The following is a 21691-nucleotide window of genomic DNA, read 5'->3' on the forward strand; positions in this document are numbered from 1 at the left end:
GAAAACATAAATGCCGAACAAAAGTATTTGTATACAGTATGCCGTAGGAGGCACTCACTGCAAGTTATTCACTCTGATGTGGCTTTGTATTGCTTATACAAGTCGATTTCATAATATTATGATTTATGTTGTGCAGTAACTTTATGTCAGTTAGAAATGACAAGGACACGAGGTTGAGTTTAAAGGGACCCCTACGACAATGTTCAGTCACCCACCGGCAGTTTAATGAGTATTTTATCGTGGACTGAATATATACGGTCAAATAATGATATATTGTTATAATAATCAAAACACGGTTGATTATTGATTCCCACCCTTTCAATCAAGTCTCTATTTATATAATACACTACCAGAAGGCTTTCACTGCGATTATCTTTTTAGAATATTATTGGATTTATCAATCGATAATATTGCGTACTTGGGTGACAATTAATCGTTTACATAAAATTTCAATATAATACACGTTAATATCATTACCTATAATAGTAATATATAATTCGCGTACGTTTTCATCAAACTTTCGTAAACGAAAATGTCCACCACCGTCGCGACACTTGTTCTGTACAATAATATTATACGTCTTCTACACTTTTGTTTTCACCCACCAATTTTCACTGTCTGCTGCACACTCGTTGGCCGTGTGCGTATTATTATTATATTATTACGTGACGTGGTCGTCTCCTGTCCGTGACGCTATGCAATCGAATCGGAAACGATTTAATATAATACGACAGGACATATAATATTATTATAACGAAACGATTTCGTCGTTACAGGTGTCCGTCAATCCAGAGCACAAAATCCCGGAGATGACGTACGCCAACAACGCGGCGGTGTGCTCGATGTTCTACTCTGAGACTTTCGTAAAAATCTACGACTGCGTCCTACAAAACCCGTGACGGACCGACGGAAGTTTCACCACTAGCGTTTATTTGATAAAAAAAATCACGGTCGTTATTGTCGCGTGTGCACCCGATAGTGAAAGAATAATAATAATATTAATATATTTATGTCATTTTATCATACCTAAAGTAATAAACGTCGTACCGAATGGCACCCAATACGTCGATGTCGTAACTATACCATTTGTTTGCTCCGTCAATGATATTATAATATTTAAAGTTCGCATCTTTAGCAGTCTCAGGTGCGCTTACATCCGGAGGACACTCGTATCATATAATAATAATAATAATAATACTATTATGCACCGACTTCGGATTATAATAATATAATATTATACTATCACGATTTTGTATTGTATTTCAACAAGCCGCGTGGGTGGAAAACGGGCCCACAGTGTATATAAATAACCCAGTAATGTGCACTTTTTATTAACGTTAGTACCGTACGTACGTATTATTGTGAATTTATTTTAAATTTAATAAAGTTAATTTAGAAAGAAAAAAAATTGATTCAAAAGTTTTTGCTTTATGTTATATTTTTATATTGGCGTCATCAACTATAAGAATAGAGAGACAGAAGTAAAAACTTCTTTTGGCTTTTGTAGAACATGATTAGCCAAACTTTTTCAACTTCCTGTTATTTGTTAAGTACTTATATTATATTCACCATTTCAATTTAAACAACTTTATCTGACTATCTGTAATGTTTTCAGAGTTGATAACGTTAAAAATAAAATAACAATAATAATAATAATATGTAATAGGTACAATACAGAAAAAAATAATATTATTATTTTTATATAAACGATAAAAATAAATTATAACTTTAAAACAATCGTCATGATAATAAAAAAAAAAAAACAAAAATTCAATAATTCGATAGTAATGTCTCCATGTATGTATAGGTTAGGTACCTAGTTTGTAAGTATAGTTTTTATCTTATAATATGTGCACTGAGCTTAGATTCAATGAAAAAATACATGATACAATACGAATAAGAAGGACCACTATTTTAGTCCCGCTCGCCAAGGCAACAATTCTAAGACTAAATAATAGACATTTTCATATTATGACGTTTCATTGTTCGTAAATGGATTGTACGTTTAAAATATCTTGATTTAATTGGATATGATTTTTAGAAATGAAAACGCTACAGTCCTATTATAATTATGTGTTAGTTATTACAAAATGTTCTCATTTGCATGAACTGAAACAGCTAGTATATTACGACTGTTTGGAATAAAATCCTATCAATTTGTAAGTAATATTGCCGTTAATTATTATTATTTGTATAATTGAATGGCATTTCTATTAAAAGGATAAAAGAATGTGAACGTTTACAAAAATGATTCATCAGAATATCTGAATACGTCTTGTAAGTGGTAACGTGGACTATAATAAATATAAACTAAAATATTGTAAATAATATTTACCACATCCACATAATGAATACAATTAAATATATTATTATTAATTACGATAATACATATTATTTTGTCACGAAGTTTAACATGACTAATATTATTGTGACATACAACATACTGTATTATATTATTGTTATGACATATTATCGAAAAATAGTCAGTGGGTGTAACGGTGTAGCTGAATTGCCTATCGAAATCGCCGTGTTACCAAAAATCGCATAATTAAATGCATTAGATTATTAAAATGATACTATTAAACTCTAAGAAATAATAATAATTCGTAAGTTGGGGACTTAAACGTTTAGTTATAGAAGTGATGAATGACTGTAACAAGGGAGCAGACTTGGTGCTTATTTTTCAGGAAATAATATATTATACAAATATTATAATAATAGCTATAATATTCTATACCTGATAAATTAGGAATAAACATGTCCAAAAAATCACTGGAATTTCAAAAAAAATATAATGTTTATATTTTCTGTGGATTTTGGAAAATACCCTATTTCCCGTAATTTCAAAAATAATATTATTATTAAGCCTCGTTATAGTAAACAGGTGAGTATACACACATCGGATATCGTTTCAACAACGTGTGCAATATCGAATTGTTGATGCGGTTTTACGTGGAAGAAACATATGAAAACCACGGTTTGCCTGGAAAAACCGTACTTATAACAGTACTATCATAATAATATAATATTCAACATGAATATTACGCGTTTTGGTTAGATCGATTTTATTGTGTACCTACTGGCGTCGTGGTGAACAGCATGAAAGAGGTTCCAATAAACAGTATATAATATTAATTATTATATTATTTACTTTTTATTATTATATTGAACTAAAACATAGATCTTATACTAATATAGTATAATTTTAATTACTTACATTTTTGTTCCATTTAAATCGTAAACTATAACTCTTATATAAGATCATGATAACTATATCTAACAATAATGAGGATGCACCCACAATGCCGTGGTCGACGTGCAGTCCATGTCTTTATAAGTCTATGGTACTGATAGCTTATTCTAGAAGATTTCACAAAAAATAGCAAGTGACTGCAGCACTCCATGTGGTTAAAATGTGTAAGGGGTTATTAAAAACCATTAATATATTACCCGGGGATTTTGGATTTTTGAATAGAAAAGATTTGTATAAATAACTTTATTATCATATTTGTTGTAGAATTAAAATAAAATAAAACTGAACTAATACATAGTTTTTTTTAATATTATGTTATAAATAAATTCACTTCGTAGTAATAGTTAACGAAATAATGAAAACCACTTCTTATGGGAGAATCAACCATTGAAAGCGTTGCAGTCACCCGCCACTTTTCGCGAAACCGGCTATAGTAATTGCATAATATTACTTAAACGTGTGTTTTTTTCTCTAATAATTTGATTGTAAATTACATTATTATATAATTTATTATTATTTGACTTTTATAATCGAAATAATAAAATATTTTGATTGTTTTTAGGCTTACCTATAAACGTCCCATCGTTGTATCTAAATTGATTGACATTTTACATTCCTCAAATTGCATTTTTAATAATTTTTTTTAATGTTTATTATCTTTAATTTATTATTAATGTATTACTCTTTACCTTCAAGCTTTTGGCTTAAAAGTGTTAGATGATTATGTTTGCTACCACTACCTATACATCATAAGTCATAGTTTTGTATTTTGTAAATTATGATGATTTGTGCAAAAAAAAATATCAAACTGTAACTAGTAAAAGTCCAATATACCATAACTGCTATAAAAATAGCGATTTTTGGATACCGAATATACTTGGACTTCGGCCGGAAAGAGTAGAGCGATTGGCCAATCGCCGGCGGTTTGTCGAGCGAACAAAAGTCATACGGGTTGTAGTCGACCGACGCCTACAGCAGGTCAGTGTGTGACGGTAAATACGAAACAGCGTGCGTACCTATATAATATCATAAAAGATCACCGGGAAGGCGGGGTCCGATCTCCACGATAATAATATGAAATTCTTGATATTTTCGGGAAGCACGTTAAGGGTGGGTATAGTGAGAATCGCGAATTTTCCGCCGCCTCCACCCACACCGGGACGAGACTATTGTCGAGCCAAACGAGACGGCGGCGCGTTAATAAAACACTATGATGACCGCCGCGCGACGGAGGTGCTGCCAGAAAATCGCAAACGCTGGCGCCGGGCGAGGTCGAGACAAATTGGAAGTATTTCCGAACAATGCTCCTCGACGACGACGGCCGTCGAATGCGGTGGCGGCGGATTAACGTAGAGCGAAGGGGAGGTGGGCGGGAGTATCCGTTTTTCGGGCCGGAAGTGCGAGAGAGGGGCGGGTGGCTTGCAGCGTACAGTCGCGCCTCCCCAGCGTTCTCCCCATCACGCATTATTATACCTCCGCTGACGATCGGAGCTAATTTTAAATTATTTTTTAACTGAAATAAATTGGTCCGTACATTATATTATAAAATTATTGTGTACATATATATACAGCGTACTACCATAATAGTGTTTCTTCTCTTCTGCAGCGCCTCGACTTAACGACTCATAAATCGTCGCCGTCGAGACGCAATTATTACTATCATCCGTCCCAAACGAAAACGCGTTATATCATTTATTATAATGATAATATATAATTTTTTATTCTCTCTCATCTTTTGTTTACGCCCTCGCTGTTTTGTAGCGGATTCGACGGCACCGCGAAACGTCAGTCTCCCGAACCGCACGCACTATCATCTGTGCGTATTATTATTATTACTACGCTGTTTAGCGTTGTGACTTTTGAGCATTGTTGGTATTTTTTTCTTCTCTGTTTTTTTTTTTAATTATCATGACTGAAGTAAGACACAACCAACGACACTGGCACACGAAGGACGGACGAGTTTAATTTTCTACACTGGTGTATATTAAAATATTCACATTGGAATCGGCCGAGGATCGAGTGGAAAGGATGGTGAAATGCAAAACACAACAATGGGTATTTGAACAATCGTATTTTACTGGTTCACATCCATCGAAGTTCTAAAAAATAAACAACAAATAAATAAAATTACTAACTAAGAATTCGAATCCATTAACACAGACGGAAATCATTGATTCGCACATACGAATATTATATTTAAACATCTATAGAATATATTTTATATTTAATTTTAATTTTAATTTATAGTAATAGTAGTTTTTTGTCTTCTAAAATTTGTTACATTTTCTATTATTTATAAATAAGTTTTTTTTTTTTTATTAAATAACATGTCTCTTCTACATATAAAATCCCAATAAATATTTAAAATTATATTATATATATAATATACGATTCTAAACGAAAATAATAATAATAATAAAAATAACAACTAATATTTTAACACAAAAACACTATTTACACATTGTACGACTATGTTATTATACACTAAAATAAAATTATATAATTTCGCATGTTTGTTATTTAATATTATTGTGGATCGTGCAGACCGGAGTCGTTCGACTGGTACAAACAAAATTTATTTTAGGTTTGTCGTTAAAATTTTATATAAATGTTTAATTTTTATCAATAATACACCTATATAATTCAATATACAATCAGTACAAATAATTTAATCAATATTTTTTTCTAATATTAATTTAGATAATTTTGAGCAGTCTATGAAATTACTTTTTACACATTCGTCGTTTGAATGCTGCAAAACAATAAAAACAAAGTTAGATGGCAAATAGCTTATTCGTTTGAGAATATTCACAGCCTGATTTTTTTTTTTTAAACAAATATATATATTATAATATATTTTTCTCCAAATATTGAAATGTTTGCAACAGAATGAGAGAGAGAGACAGAGAGATAGATCAATAGAAAGTGAGAGACAGTGAGTGACAGTATATAGTAGAATGGTCTAAGACGGCATATAATGTTTGAAGTTCGAAACGGTGTCTTAATTTTTAATTTTTTTTTGTTAAAAACGTCCACAATAAACAAAGAACCCGTAGAACAAGCGAAACGTAAAAGCTTGGGTCCGGTTGAAATACATAACGCGCGGTGTAACCTAAAAAGTCAAATCTAAAAAAAATTGTCTCAATACAAATGATAAAAGAGATTTAAAACTGTGACGATAACAACAAAAATAATAATAAGTAAGATAGTATAATAATATAAGTAAATAGGGTATAAAAGTATATTATAATAATAATAATATCATGACATGTATTAATGTAATAATAGTAATAATAATAATAATAATAATTTAATGGTATAATAATTATATGTATGTAACGATGACAATATATTGTGCTGCTGCTGGGAAAACGAAACGAAACGATGAGAAACTGAACGCATTAAACATAATTGACAAAAACGTTGGCCTTATAACAAAAAACCAAACTAAACTAAAGTAATACAAAAATAATTGTTTACCGAAACAAAATAGAATTATAATATTTTTTTATGTAAACGTTAAATAATTGTTCAGAATGATGGGATATACCGTGTTTCAGAGAACGGCTAATAACGAGGTATAAATATTGTATTTATTTTTATGGTACTTTTTTTTTTATTATTATTGTCGTCCCTCGAAAAAAAAAATAAAAAACGAAAACTACAACTACAAAGAAAACGAAAACGTTTGATCCCCAAGGTAAAAAATAAAATAAAAAACACTACTAACAGAATAATATATTATTATGTAATTATTTTATCGATAACGTTATTATTATTATTATTTATTTATTTATATTTTTTTTTTGATTTGTTGACGAGAAGTGAAATGACGAAAAACCACGATTACCTCTATTTTACATCGTAACCCGTATAATATATTTTATAATATTAAGACAGTATATATTATGAATATATTATGTGTATCCGCTACACCTCAAACTACTATTATACACATCTATATAATATTATATATTTATATTATTATAATGTCGAACGAGTGAAAATCTTCAATGACTTGAAATAAAAAATACCTTAGAATGTGTAATATGTAAAATATAATATATTATTATTGTGTACACGACGTGTCGTGTATATTATGTCTGCGCAGGCGCGTACAATACCGGACACTTCGTTATGATGATAATAATAATATATTATTGTTACGTATATTATATTATAATATTAATATTATATTTTAGTAAAGATTCAAAAGACGTGTGCTAATGCTTCACTTGCTCTATAAATTTCACAATAATTAACAATATATTATAATTTATATTTTTACTTCGATTTCGTTTTAAAAACTGCTGAAAATCTAACTCGACGTTTATAAATGTTATACAATAACAACAACAACAATAATAATAATAATAATATTTTTAATCCTAATATATTTATAAATACTTGTGCATACGTCACGTACGCACATATATTTTTATATCATAATAATAATATAATAATAATGTTCTATATAATAATAATAATAATAATATATTATTTTAAATGGGTTTGAATCACAATATTTTTTCTTTTCTTTTTTTTGTTGAAAATTTACGCTGTTTTAGGTTTCTTATGGTTTTTAAAATGTTTTTTGTTTTTTATTTTTTTTTGCATAGGTTATCATATTTGTTCCGCATTGTTTTTTAACACACCTCATTGGAGGCTGCACTTGCTCTCGATTTGAGACTTGAGTTCGTTTACTTGTGTCTCGATGGTATTCTTCAACTCTGTAAAAAAAATTTAAAAATGCCAAACGACGGTGGTATAGTCATTAGAATAATAATAATAAAATATAAAAATAAAAAAACATCCGCCACATTCGTATTCGGATGAGTGGTGGTATGGTATTAAATTTGCGCTTCGGATATAATAATAATAATAATAATAATAATAATAATAATAATGACTTAATCCTCTGGTCGGTTTGTAGTACGATGGCCAAAAGTTTTTGGTACGTACCACCGCACCAGAAAATAATATGCGCCCGTAAGCTTCCATTGCGAAACTTTCTTATCTCTTATCGGTTTTAAACTCCTCTACGCAGTGTTTTCATTCAAGTGTCATTTATGCATTATTATAATATACTCCTCGAAAATAGTATTATTATCATTATTATTATTATTATTCGTTTACTTATATAATAATGACGTAATATAATACGTCAGCGGGTCGGGGGTAGTAGGAATTATTATTTTTCATTTGAACAGGGCACTGAATCCCTGAATTTCGAGAAAATATCGTTTTAACGCGACTGTAGTCCCCTCCGGCGGTGTCTCCAAAATCTGTGATTTAATCGAAAATCGTCGAATTTTTTCATACGCTAAGTTCGTTTTCGAAATCCTAAGTGTCGTTACGTGCACTGGCCCGGAATAAATGTATTGTATTCGCCCTGAATCGACATCGGTTGTATCGATTTTTTTTTTCCATTAAATCCGAGCCGACATTATCGCAGTAAAATAATATGTTGTACCGAGCGATCGATCATTGAATACACACAGTCGGTGAATTGTACGACATGGTTACTAAACAAATTTGTCGATTTTCGCACTGTCTGATTTTCGACAAAATAGCAGACCTACGCCGGTAATAATGTGGATATACAATATAGGACATGGTCGAACACAAAGGCCATGTCAATAGGTTTTTATTGTGGCGCTACTACTATTACTATTTATTTTGTATTTTAATAACTGCGAAACTGCAATCGCTTGTACGCAAATTGAAATTTCACCAGGTCGTTAAGATTTTCCTCACAGGCATGCGCGCGACGGAAGGGTTTATTATACGATTCCAGTAGGTTTTGCCACCGTCCGTTGGTGCTGCAGCAGGTCTTAACGGATTAGTATAGTTTATTCTTGGCTGGTTCCTTTTGTACACATTATATAGTGAGACACGTTAAACCGCGTATGTTGTACTCGAACTGTGTCTGATAAATTGACTTAAAATGAAGACGATCCCGATGGAGAAAAAAAATAATTGACAAGTTCAGACAAGACCAATCGTCATATTATTATTATTTTCTATACGCCGATGAGTTGCCTTATATAAATTATTACTATTTCCGAACTGTGCGAAACGAGATCGATTCTGTGGGCGTCGGATCGAAAGGGTGAAAAACTGTGCGCCGTTCATTTCGGGCATTTAATTCGCGTTCAAAATCTAATTGGAAATATTAATCAGCCGATCCGGTTCGTGAACGCCTCGATGGCTCCATGTTCATTCCGTTATTCGGTGTATAAATGGGATTTCATCGAGTTTAAAAACATGTTTATTCAACTAATACGTATCGATTTTAATACATTACGCTTACAATATATCGGCTTTCGTGTTTCGGTTTAGCTCCCCGAACGGATGATACGATCTATTATAATGTATTGTATAATTAAGCGCATTGAATTTCGAAAATCATTCTCTTCACGGTAAGAATTTCAGCCTCCTAAAATCTACCCGAGAGCTGTCTATGAAAATGCATTCTTGACTTATAAGATTAAAAAATATATTTTTATCATATTGAAAATGTCCTAAAACGTCAACTGCAAATAGGCACCACTAAATAACGAAAGAAGGTTGTGATTAAAAACTGTCCTAATCATTGGTTTCGAGCCTGTAATCAAAACACCCCACGTTGTGGATTATTTTTCCTATATATAATATTTTTATAGTGAGTTTTCCTCACACTTCACAGCTGTTGTGCTGAAAACGATAATTTGGTGATGATCGGTGAATGATAAGTGGTGGACTTTGGGAAAGTAGGGTGCGGCGACAGCAGACCTCCTTACGTCGTTACGACATAAATAGATACGACATTAAGACACGTCGAAGTTTATATTATTATGAAATACCGGTATAAAACAAAATGTGAACTTAAAAGCGGATTTCATATATTAAACTGCCGTTTTTGCGTGGGAAAATTGCACTATAGGAAAATCGTACGCGCAGAATAAGAGCGGTTGAAATTTGTACGTAAGAGATAAAACGAAACGACGTAATACCTGGTAAGTGGTATAGCAGGCAATCCTGGAGTACCACCTATATTGCATTGTAAGTAATGCGATTCCGGGTAAATCGTAAAACCCAAAGGATCAAATTAGGCGAACGGTGAAATATTATACGAAAACGGTATTTTCGTATTTTAATTTCGCTCGATAAGAGGGAGATATAGAAAGAGACCTTTTAATAAAATGCTTTTATACGAACACGGAATTTCAAGAGCTCGGACGACGTGTGCATAATAGTAATAATAATACATCAAACCTTCTCTTCGGCGTGCGGAAAATCATCGTCGTGGCTAAGCGCCTCGATAATGTTTTATTTATATATACTTGGAAAACGGCGGCTACGGACAACGCAACAATGATCATCATCGTTGCTATCCGACGAAAGTGTTCTAAATGTCAGTTTAATACTGATGAGGAGACCGTAATATACTGCTGTTTATCCGGCGAGGTCTAAACGCGGACGGGCGAGCGATTTTTTTCTCGGACGACTGAACGATAACCAGTGTTCTTTTAAACATTACGCACACCTAACTGTATAATAAAGATGTGTGTGTGTGTGTATGAGTTTGTTTATATTGTAAAGCTAACGCGGCCGGACTGCGATGAATAAAACAAAAGTGGCAATAAACTTCAGCCAAATAAATCACGGCGAGAGTGTTTGGTGGGTGAGGGGGGTTGGAAGGGGAGCGAAAGAAAAGTTGTCAACTATTATTTTCTGTCTAAAGAAAAAAAAAACCATTTTGTTATTGAAGGAAAGTATCGCTCGAGCTTTTCGAATTTACGACACTAGAATTATTTACGTTTTTTATTTTGCTTTCTATTTCCTATACAATAATATTATAATGGTCATCTGTACCTACGACGTTGTAAAAAAAATTTTACTGGTTCCGAAATTGGTTCTAACGATTTCGCAATGACAGTGACGGTCGTTATTATTGTCGTTTTTTTGGTATCCCGTTTTCTAAACACCGCCTTTTATACGGAAAAAATAAAATTATTTCTCTCTTTATATTATTTTGGAGAATAAACAACACACCGACCCACTTTGGCCCCGAAGTGGTCACGGCCAACATTCAGTGTAATATCTTTTTTTCTTTCGTCGAGTGAATTTCGAATATACATATATATACACACATAAATACATTTATAATATTGTTGTGTACGTGTGCGTGTACATACATATATAATATAATATATTACAAACGTTAGTTTCACTTAACGGCCATCGTCCGTGATAAATGCATTTCGGTGTAGTCATGGATGAGCAAACTCGGCGGCGAGACTCGGGTTACTAATAAAATAACCGGAGGACGTTTTAGTGCGTTTCGGGTTTTTCGATTCGAGTACATAACATAATGCACACACCCACCACCACCACCCACACGCGTACGTTTAGTGTACATTTGCGTCCAACAGTGAAATAGAAAGAAGAAAAAAATATATATCGCGTTCATTCTTACTCGTAAATTCGTCCTCTTCTTCCATTTCTGCCTCTTTGGCCAACTCTTCGGGCGTTTTCTTTTTGCGCATCAACGGATTGGCGGGCTCCTCTTGTACCGGTTCGGGTAATTCTTCTTTCTTCTTGATGTTGTACTAAAAATAAACCAAACAAAACATAATTATTATTTTATAAGCCCACGGTTAATATCTATTTTTAATCAACTTTTTTTGATTTTTCTTTTTTTGAGGGGGGTAGTATCACATAGACGTGGAGAATACATCTAATGTAACAATAATGACAACGTACACACGAAGAATCTAAATCAGCAGCATATCTCTGCGTACAACTAACTATACTGCCATCGGTTCATTATTTACACAGATATAAAAGCACACGGTAAAATGAATAAAGAATAATGATTGGAGTTTGCAGTAATAATCAACGTGCTTGTACAGCTATAATAAATATAACCGTGTGGTCCTGACTTAAATATTATTATCTCGAGTACCTAGCTTTATATACATATTATTATACATTCCAGACGGAGATTATCAATTTTTTTCGTGATCGGTTTGGCGAACATTATTTTTATTATTATTTATTTGTACATTATTTATTTATTTTTTTTACGTACGTTTAATTAATGATTAATTGCCCGTTTCAGAGGCGCGCTGGACTGTGCGGACGGTAGACCGCCGAGCAACTGGGTGTTTTATGTATTTTTTTTTTCACCGTCCAAATAGTTCTTAATGGGAAAACTAATTACGGACATCATCATCCATTCGTTTGTTAATCATTAAAAGAAGAAAAACAGACTATACACACTGCAGCGGGCTCTCCGACTGGTGCCCGTGATGGTGTGGGGAGGGGACGGGGCGGGAAGAGGGATCGCCCGGGCGCGTCTTTCTTTCCCGCAGCCGTTTTTGGTCCGACGCATTATTTTTACATAATTCTTCCATTCATTACGCACGCGCGCGCGGGTCCTTTCCCTCCCGCCGTCGACCCCCCCCCCCCACAAAAAAAAACATAATCCTTAACGCCCCTGCAGACGTCTGCCGCGGTACAAAGTAAATCCTTGTCGATTCGTTCGTTCCAAATCTCATCTCTTTTGTTTTCTTCTGCCTATGTTCGCACAGCATTACTATATAGGTACCTATAATATATAATTATTATGAGCGCGCGGCAGTCCTTTACAGGAGACAATTCTTTTATCACCAAAATATCGTGATGTTGATGGTTTACTCGTTTGAAAAATTAACAATGTGTTCGACATTTCGACGGTAAAAATATTATAACTTGGTACGAAAATGTCGTTTCCAGCCGCAGGACGACTTAAACCGACGGAAATGAATAAATTGTCCGAAAAAAACTCACATAGATGCGTAGGCCGACAAAATCGACGTGGGATGATAAAATAATCGTCCTAGTCTCGACCGCCAGACACGAGGATTTGACCGGACACGGTCGGATATTGGGTTTTTGGTGCGGGTCGTCCGAGGAGGAGGACGAGGACGAGTGGTTAAGCTGCGGTCCTACGCCGTATATAAGTATTTTCACGATGCAGGAAATCCGAGAAACGCAATGCATAAAGGCCACACGGTTCACGAGATTTATTATTGCTACACACACGCTGCAAATGCCTTTCTGCCAAAATCGAACCTCATACACGACATAAACAAAATATATATATATTATATTATCGTATCGCAGCCGGCCGCATGGAACGCTTAGGTAATAATAATAAATAATATTACACGTGAGTGTCGCAGCGGTAAGCTGGTCTCGCGAAAAAAGGCAAATCTATTACGCGACGAGACGCACAAAATAATAATATATAATAATATCATAGTATATGGTTTGCGTATTATATTATTATTATTGTAAAGGCGAGAAAATCAGATAAAATATAGGAAATCCTCTTAAACCGTTTAAAACGGTTTGTAATATTATATAGGTACTCAGCTCGATGTGAGAATAATTGTGTCGTAATTTTGACGGTTTCGTGCGCGATAAAATATATCCACGCAACGTTGAAAAAGAGGTAAAAATTATTCGAATTTCGCTCATATTACTTTGACGAGTCAGCCGGTTCTTATTTGTGTGACGTATAATATGTATTATCTTCCACGCGATTACCACTCTATTCGACCTATCGCTCAGTGTTCACCGTCTACATATAATATCATTGTATTATAACAATATAATACTATGGACTATTTATTCTTCATCGTGGCCGAAAATTTTAAAGTGCGTTCGTCATGACGTATTTTATGTACACACATATTATCATACGACCGTATTATTATATGCATATTATATTATACGATACGGTCTGAAAAGTGTATCAATATTATCCAACTGGGAGAGTTTTCGCTGTGAATGATGGCACAAGTGGTTAACAAAAATTTGACATGTACTCCTCCTATCCGATGTTATCGGGACAATAAATCAACATGGCTTGTCTCTCTGGGGCGTATACACTGGCGTCTGGTCTTGATGTGTTCCCGTTTCACGATTAACTTCCCATTCGTGACTTTTGCCCTACCCAATCGACCTAGAACTTTGAAACTTGACCGGCCCATAAACTATACATAGCAAAAACATTCTGTTCGGTTTATTATTATTATTATTTCACGTACTCGCACACACACACACACACACACACACACACACACACATCCTTACACACGTGCCCCAAACGTGTATATATATATCTACGTACCTTTTTGTTACAAACCGTGTTAACGGACAAAAGTTTTGTTTGGTCGAGCTATAGTTCCCTTCGGAAATTACTATCATTTAGCAATCAATACTCCCGCGCGCGGTTTCATTGAAAATTAAAGTGTGTGTGTACACCTACATATAGCTAGGCGTATATATATAAGCGACTTGAATTTCTAGAAACTTTTTTTTTCTTATACCATCAATCGCCATTCTATACTCCGGCAAACGTCGATCTGAAGTTTGAAAATCGTGTTTATTTTTAATATTATTCGCGTTATCCGCAATCAATATAATAATATAATCGCGGAGCGGTGTGCACTGTTTCATTGGAAGTACGGTATATATTTTAATTTATAATATAAAGTCACGGCTGGAATTCGTCGAGAAACTTTTTACTATTTATTATGGCTCGTTTTTCAATACCGGAAAACGTCAATCTGGACGTGAAAACTGTATTTATTTTGCATCCCGTTTGTGTCATTCAAAACGCTCGCTGGCGTTATGATATCGAATTCGATAATTTCATCGAATCGCAGACAACGATCGAAATTTTTTTGTTAAAACCTCGGAGGGGGCAAATGAGTTAATATTTATTTAATATAATATAATAACAGACGTTAGCCCAATTTAAACAGCAGTACACTAATAACGATGATAAAAGTTATACGACATAAAAATACAATATGAATCATATTGTGTATGGTGAGTGTATATAATACCATATAATATGTATAGAGATAGTATATATAGGTATACTTTTTGTAATAGGCTTAAATAATATTAGCCATACTATATGATTATCGAGTATCTATGTTATGTGGTAATTCAATTACATCGTGTCGTACGTAGAACACACCCGAAGCCGTATTAGTACCTTCATACAGTAATTCGCCATGGGGACGATTGTAACAGAGTTTAGAACTAATAACTATATGCACTTACAAAACGTATAATATACGATGGTTATGTATCTATAGTTTAAGGTCGAGTCTTTATGAGATGAAACTTATATATTATATTGTACAGTTGTATGCTTTGTTTTCGTAACCAATTCTATGTGGAAAGAAAGACATGATTTTAATTCAAACGAAAAACAAAAATTACAACGTTCCTAGTGTAACGTCAAACAGTTTTTTTTGTGATAAGAAATTAAAATATTTTGCACCGATCGGATTAGCATTTTTAGGAGTATCAGCTACCGATGATAACATTTTTAAAATGTATTAATAGATTCTATGTTATATTTCCATTACTTTGAAATGTAGAACTATTTGCATGACGTAGACACACGCGTCTATCCGTCGTGTTATGAGATGGGCAAAGTGAGACCAATAGCACAATAACGTCGAATATCATTTAAATATTTTACTATTTTTTTTTCAAATGTATTTTACATCAGTAGTTATCGGGACAATGGATTTTGTTGGAGAGCATTGATATTATATTTTCGCATCAAAACAAACACGGAATAGCGTTAATTTTGTTTCAATAAATCGGCAGCTCTCTAAGTAAAATTGTAACAAAATACCAAAATACCAATGTCAAAGGAGAGCTGAGTTTTTATACTTATCTCTTTAATTATTGTATTGTTCAAAGTATTGTTCCGTGTTTTAAAATAACAACCGACAGCAGTAATGAAATGTTCATCAGTATTTTTATTTTTGTCAACTAAGTTAACAACAGCAATCTAAAAATTTTTTTTTCATAAAATAGCCAATCAAAGCATCAGTAAACCGTGTTCCAAACGACGCATGACGTGGTCGTTACTTTTAAGTTGTGTGTAATAATAATTAAATAGTGAAATGCATTACACCATTTAAATGTATTTATCAAATAATATAAGACGGCGCAATATATAGGCAAGGTAAGGAAATATAACTCTTATTAGTCTTGGACATCGACAATAATATTATAGTGTTTTTGGAGTTCTAGACTTTTTCATGATAATTTTATTTAAATTCGCATGTTTTCATACACGAAGACCATATTATTATTATTACGAAACACTACAATCAGCACGACGACATGGTATTATTATATTATGTAATATACTCGTTCACCAAAATTTAGAAACGTCCGTACCGTCACTCCGTGCAGTTCTACCCCTTCCCCTCCATGCTCATCTCCACACCAGCTCCTTTATCCCAGCTTATGGTTGCACTGCTGCTCGACGCATATGGATTGTATAATTTTTCGAATTAAAACAATTATATTCGTTGTTACTTTAATCACGATTACACCGTGCACTTGTATTGTATTATTAACGCCTATGATAATAATACCATTATACCATGCGCCGTGTCACCGACGGCGGCCTCGGCGCCATTAAAAAACGCTCTAGTACGAAAACGCTTTGCGGGCTGTCGCGAGAACTGCAACGACACGTCAAAACGCAATAATGATATTATTTTATCGGACCAATAATAACAATTACTACAGTAACCGCTTCGGGACGAGTTCTATTTGCATAATAATATGTACGTGGGTATAATTTAGTCGGAGAAAACGTCCGCGGCGAGCGGCTAGGATTCGGCGGACGACGGCGACACCGTGAAATAATATCGTAACGCCGACGCGCGCGAATCTAGAAATTATTAATTTGCGCTGACTAAATAATAATAATATACGTACAATATTGTTATATATGTTGATAATATATATTATGCAATATAGTTTCCGTCGGTTTACGCGGATCGGGACGGCTGGTGTTTAAATAATTCGGTGGCGATCGAACGGGCGCGGGTCGGGTCGGCTACTAATTTGACAGTCGACTGCCGCGTCGAGACTCCGACCGTTTAATGATTCAGGGCGCCGCCGCCGACTCGGATTTCACGTCGTAAAATTATTAATATCGAGTCCCGGAAAACCGATTGCTCGGCGAGGTAAACTGCAGCGGCAATTAGTGTCGTGCGTGATTCTGTATAATATTATAGGTAGAAGACGACTAGGCGAGGGATCTCGCGGACGACGAGTCGTCACGTCGGTGCCCGGGCGCCGGTGGTAAAATTTTTTAACCAAAGAATTTCTTTTGATTATTATTATGAACCAGTACGAAATAACGATAACAATATAATAATAATATATTCCGCCCCACGTGACGTCATTAGAGCCGTTATTGCCGGCCGGACACTACGTCGTAAGTGATGGTATAATATACTATATTATAGTCATTGTATTGTATTATAACATGAAGGGTACAATATATTATAATAATTATTCGTCATGATCGATCGCAGTGTCGACGAAATGAATCTATTTACGCCCTTGTATCGTCTATAATAGATAGATAGTTAATGAATGTGATACATATTGTGTATTCGGAACTACTATTTTATTAGGTATATAGACATTAATAAAAAGAGACAGAAGGAAATAGGTAGTGACTTTTTAGATGATTCATATTTTTTATGGATTTAACACCTTGTAGTTCAAATATATATTTTCAAATATATTGATTTAGCACCTTTTTGTTTCTGAGCCCATTAAATGTTTTAAAAAAAAAATAGGTAAAAATCTAAATAGCCTACAAAATAATAATATGTATAATAGCCTATTGTACCTGCGCATACTTGTCGCATCGGCATTCATATAGATTTAAACGTAGCCACACAATAACAACACCGAACGATAATAATTAATATAGCATTATATTAAGCTGCCTATATCCGGTGGTCGACGCTTATAATTGGCCATTAAATCTAAGCACGATATAATAATTATTACTATACAAACGCACATTGCCGGAACACAGAATGACACACGAATTATACAATACAAGCGTTACAATATTATTATTATTATTATTAATAGTTGATCCCGCGATCAAGTCCGACGTGAGTATAAAATCCACCGATAATTGTTTGAAAAAAAAAATCGTATACAATCGAAATGTACGCTATAACAATAATAATGATAATAATATAACCTATACCATTCATTCTCTTCGTCTCGTCCGGTGCACGTGGTGCCGAAACGAAACAAAATCGATGATGGCTGCAGACGACGTGGCGGCAAATTTCGACGATTATGGCTGCAGCGTTTCAATCTGACCCCATTAGGGAGTCACATTAAATATAAGGACTCCCTACTAGAGTCAATTTGAACCACATAAGCACTACTCAGGACTTGACGATGATGGACGCCTTCTCGCACAGTAGGCTGAACGACTTGGTGTGCCATGTGAGCGTTAGTCCCTTGTCGGTCGTCTCTGCAGTGGACTGGCATGGCAGGTAGATGACACGTGTCCCGGATGACACGAACGCGAGCGCACACATTATTATTATTATTATTACATCCTTAGGGTGGTTGGTACACATAATATATATTATATCATATATTCATATCTAATACGTATCAGCCGTTTGTTGTACCTATATGCGACCCGCCTCCCGCGTGCGAGACGTTTAAAGTCGGTTTAAAGGATATTATCGATCTCGAATCGGATATTTATTGTGAACACATAAATACATATACCTACTTACGTTATATGTACGCTAAAACAGGAAACGGCGGGTCAGGTGCTGCAGCAGAGTAGTACACTCGCTCGAGCATTCTGTATACCGTAAATCATTTTTAGAGTAGACTATAAAAACGTCAAATAGCCCTTGCCCGGGGACCGAATCCAAAAAGTAAACTTGCCGAACAAACGATTCTTCCCCGCCATTACATACGTATATAACTCCGCTCAATTTCCCATCGGCATTGCGCTATTCTACCACTACCACCCCACCACCAGTCATCCCATCAAAACCATCTACCCTCTGGACGTCGAGGCCCAGCACTTTTTTCCGCGCGTGCCCCAAGGCGCACAGTCTTTTCCTTTCTCCGAATCTCCATTCGCCAACCAGCAGGCTTCTCTTTCCTCGAACACATCCTTCTCTATCTCTCTCCTAGCACCGTCACCATAATAATATATATATCCGTCTCACCGTCGAATACTGATATATATATATATATATATATATATATTATGTAAGCAACGCCGAAAGTACGATGTGCAATTTATGCCAACGTTTTACGATTTTCTGGTCTCGCGTGTACATACGCACGACATATTATTATAATAATAAAACGGCATATGAGCAAAAAAATAAAATAATAGCTCATTATTTACATTTGTGAAATGAGAAACGTTAAAATATATAATATCATATTTGTATATAATGTATATATATACCCTTACCCTCGAGTAAGGTTCTTCTTCCGCATTTACATAATTTGTTTTGTTTTCAATATGAAAGCGATTCGTTCCCTAAATACGGTTTGCCGTTATGCCAACAATATACCGTAATTTAAATTCTTATTTATAGGTAAGCGCACGTCTGTGTTATTAATATTTTCTTTGTTGTGCTCCATTATAATCTTTGAGGATTTCAGTTCAGCGTTTTTATTCTCGGGTGAAATAAAAAGTATAAATGCAAATCAAACAATATCGATGTCTAATTTAAAAGTAAAAACTTTTCAATCCCCCTCCCGCCCCACACATGCACACAGAACATAGACATAAAATGTATAATATTATAATACCGCACAGACTGAAAAGAAATAATACGCATTTTGAACTGCATATTCGACCTATAGTCGATTTAAAATGTAAATATAGCCTCGATGATCATTTTTCTGTTATCGTCGTTATTTATTCGGATCATTTTATTGGTGGAAATACATCACGACCCCATGATAATAATAATAATAATAATAATAATAATAGTAGTAATATATTATGATGAAATGTTGTTAATCAAAAAAAAAAAATAAATAAATATATTTTCGTCGACATTGTGTTTAAGCGGTGCAGTAGTTGCGGTTGTCATTCGAAAGAATTTATAGATCAATGTATTATTACCGAAATTATCGGTACCCAGGGTCGTATTAAATTTCCGGTGAAAGTATTTGTAAAAAAAAAAACAAAAAAAACTACCACCACCGACGCGGCGGCGACGACGTCGACAACGTAAAAATAAAAAACAAAAACCGAAAAGCGAAATACACGCGCGCGCGCATAATATTTTATACATGGATGTGCCGGGTAAAACATCCCAAGAGAAATAAACCGTATTATATTATTATAATACGAGCAGGTCGCGTATAATGCGCGAGAAGTTTTCGCGTTTGAAATATTTTCGCTTTCGTTGAAATTTTCATCGTTTCGCTTTTGGCGATCGTAACAACAACTACTCGTGCGTATAATATTATAATGCAATATGCGTAATAATAGAATACAGCTGTATTATAATATAGGTACGGCTACGAAGTGCTGTGGCAGTAGTATATAATAATAATATAATATATCACACCGATAATAATAATAATAATTATTATAAAAATATTAATAATATTTCGATACCTGTAAACTGCGCAGTGTATAGACGAGTAGCGTAGCGTCGTCTCGAGACGTATAATTTTTCGCTACGATAACATTATTTTATTTTAATAACAATAAAAAACATTAGAAATGCCGCGAGGAGATAAGACGATTAGAGCGGCCGCGCGTGTGCATTACATACAATTACGATGTTATCATATCTACAATAATCATGTGCGTTTTATTACGGCGCCGACGACGACTTACTTATAACCTACCTACGTAAATGAGCTTATGATACGCGACGAATCGAGTCTACGGCGAATGTATAACGCGATAAATCTACAAACACGGGTGCCTACATGTATATATAATTTATAATATGGGTGTATGCCGTAAAAGCTGTGTGCGTGATAATAATATAGTGTATTATATGCATATTTTGTGATACGCGTAGGGGTAGTTAGGTAATTTACGTGTATGCACATCGGAGCTTGTTGAAAAGACATTTTAAGTTCTAAAACAATATAACGAAACAATATCATATACATATTATTATGGGAAAACTCACACGACGATATTATATAATGTATAATCCTTGCGATATAATAATATATATATATATATGTCTTGTAGGTATACCCATTACCCGTCTAACGAGTTGAACACTCTTCCGCGTGTGTCGTGTCGTCGTCATAGTCGTCGGCATGACAAAGTTATTACGACTTCGGTGCGTGTGCATAATACATTATACAGATGGTAATAATAATAATAATAATAATCACTATCGAACGCATAATATACCGCGCACGATATCAAATTGTACACCTAATAAAATAAATATTAACCTAATATTAGGTCAACGATAATGATAATAATATATTATGTTTATAATATATTTTTTGCCGTTTGGCATCGTTCTAACGTTATAGATATTTAAATAAAAATATACCTTTTATTTTTTTCAC

General features: G+C 34.1%; 2 protein-coding genes and 1 non-coding gene across 4 annotated transcripts in view; 1 reads left to right on the top strand and 2 right to left on the bottom strand.

Moving 5' to 3' along the window:
- Nucleotides 1-1762, top strand: part of LOC103308064 (lysyl oxidase homolog 2) — a 38025-nt gene extending 36263 nt beyond the window's left edge. Inside the window, exon 8 of the mRNA XM_008180758.3 lies at nucleotides 777-1762. Within this exon, the coding sequence (XP_008178980.2) occupies nucleotides 777-899 (123 nt within the window). The 3' untranslated portion in view covers nucleotides 900-1762. The remainder of the gene's footprint in view (nucleotides 1-776) is intronic.
- A 6095-nt stretch (nucleotides 1763-7857) lies between these two features.
- Nucleotides 7858-21691, bottom strand: part of Cpx (complexin) — a gene marked incomplete at its 5' end in the record, with an annotated part of 148620 nt that continues 134786 nt past the window's right edge. For both annotated transcript variants that reach the window (NM_001163174.1, NM_001163173.1), the window contains 2 exon segments: nucleotides 7858-7983; nucleotides 11715-11847. In NM_001163174.1, the coding sequence (NP_001156646.1) occupies nucleotides 7910-7983; nucleotides 11715-11847 (207 nt within the window). In that variant the 3' untranslated portion in view covers nucleotides 7858-7909.
- On the bottom strand, nucleotides 18460-18519 carry Mir929 (microRNA mir-929). Its single transcript, NR_040164.1, has one exon. It is a non-coding gene; the product is annotated as a microRNA mir-929 (primary transcript).

The sequence above is a fragment of the Acyrthosiphon pisum genome, chromosome A2 (assembly GCF_005508785.2).
Source record: "Acyrthosiphon pisum isolate AL4f chromosome A2, pea_aphid_22Mar2018_4r6ur, whole genome shotgun sequence".
Taxonomy (NCBI): domain Eukaryota; kingdom Metazoa; phylum Arthropoda; class Insecta; order Hemiptera; family Aphididae; genus Acyrthosiphon; species Acyrthosiphon pisum.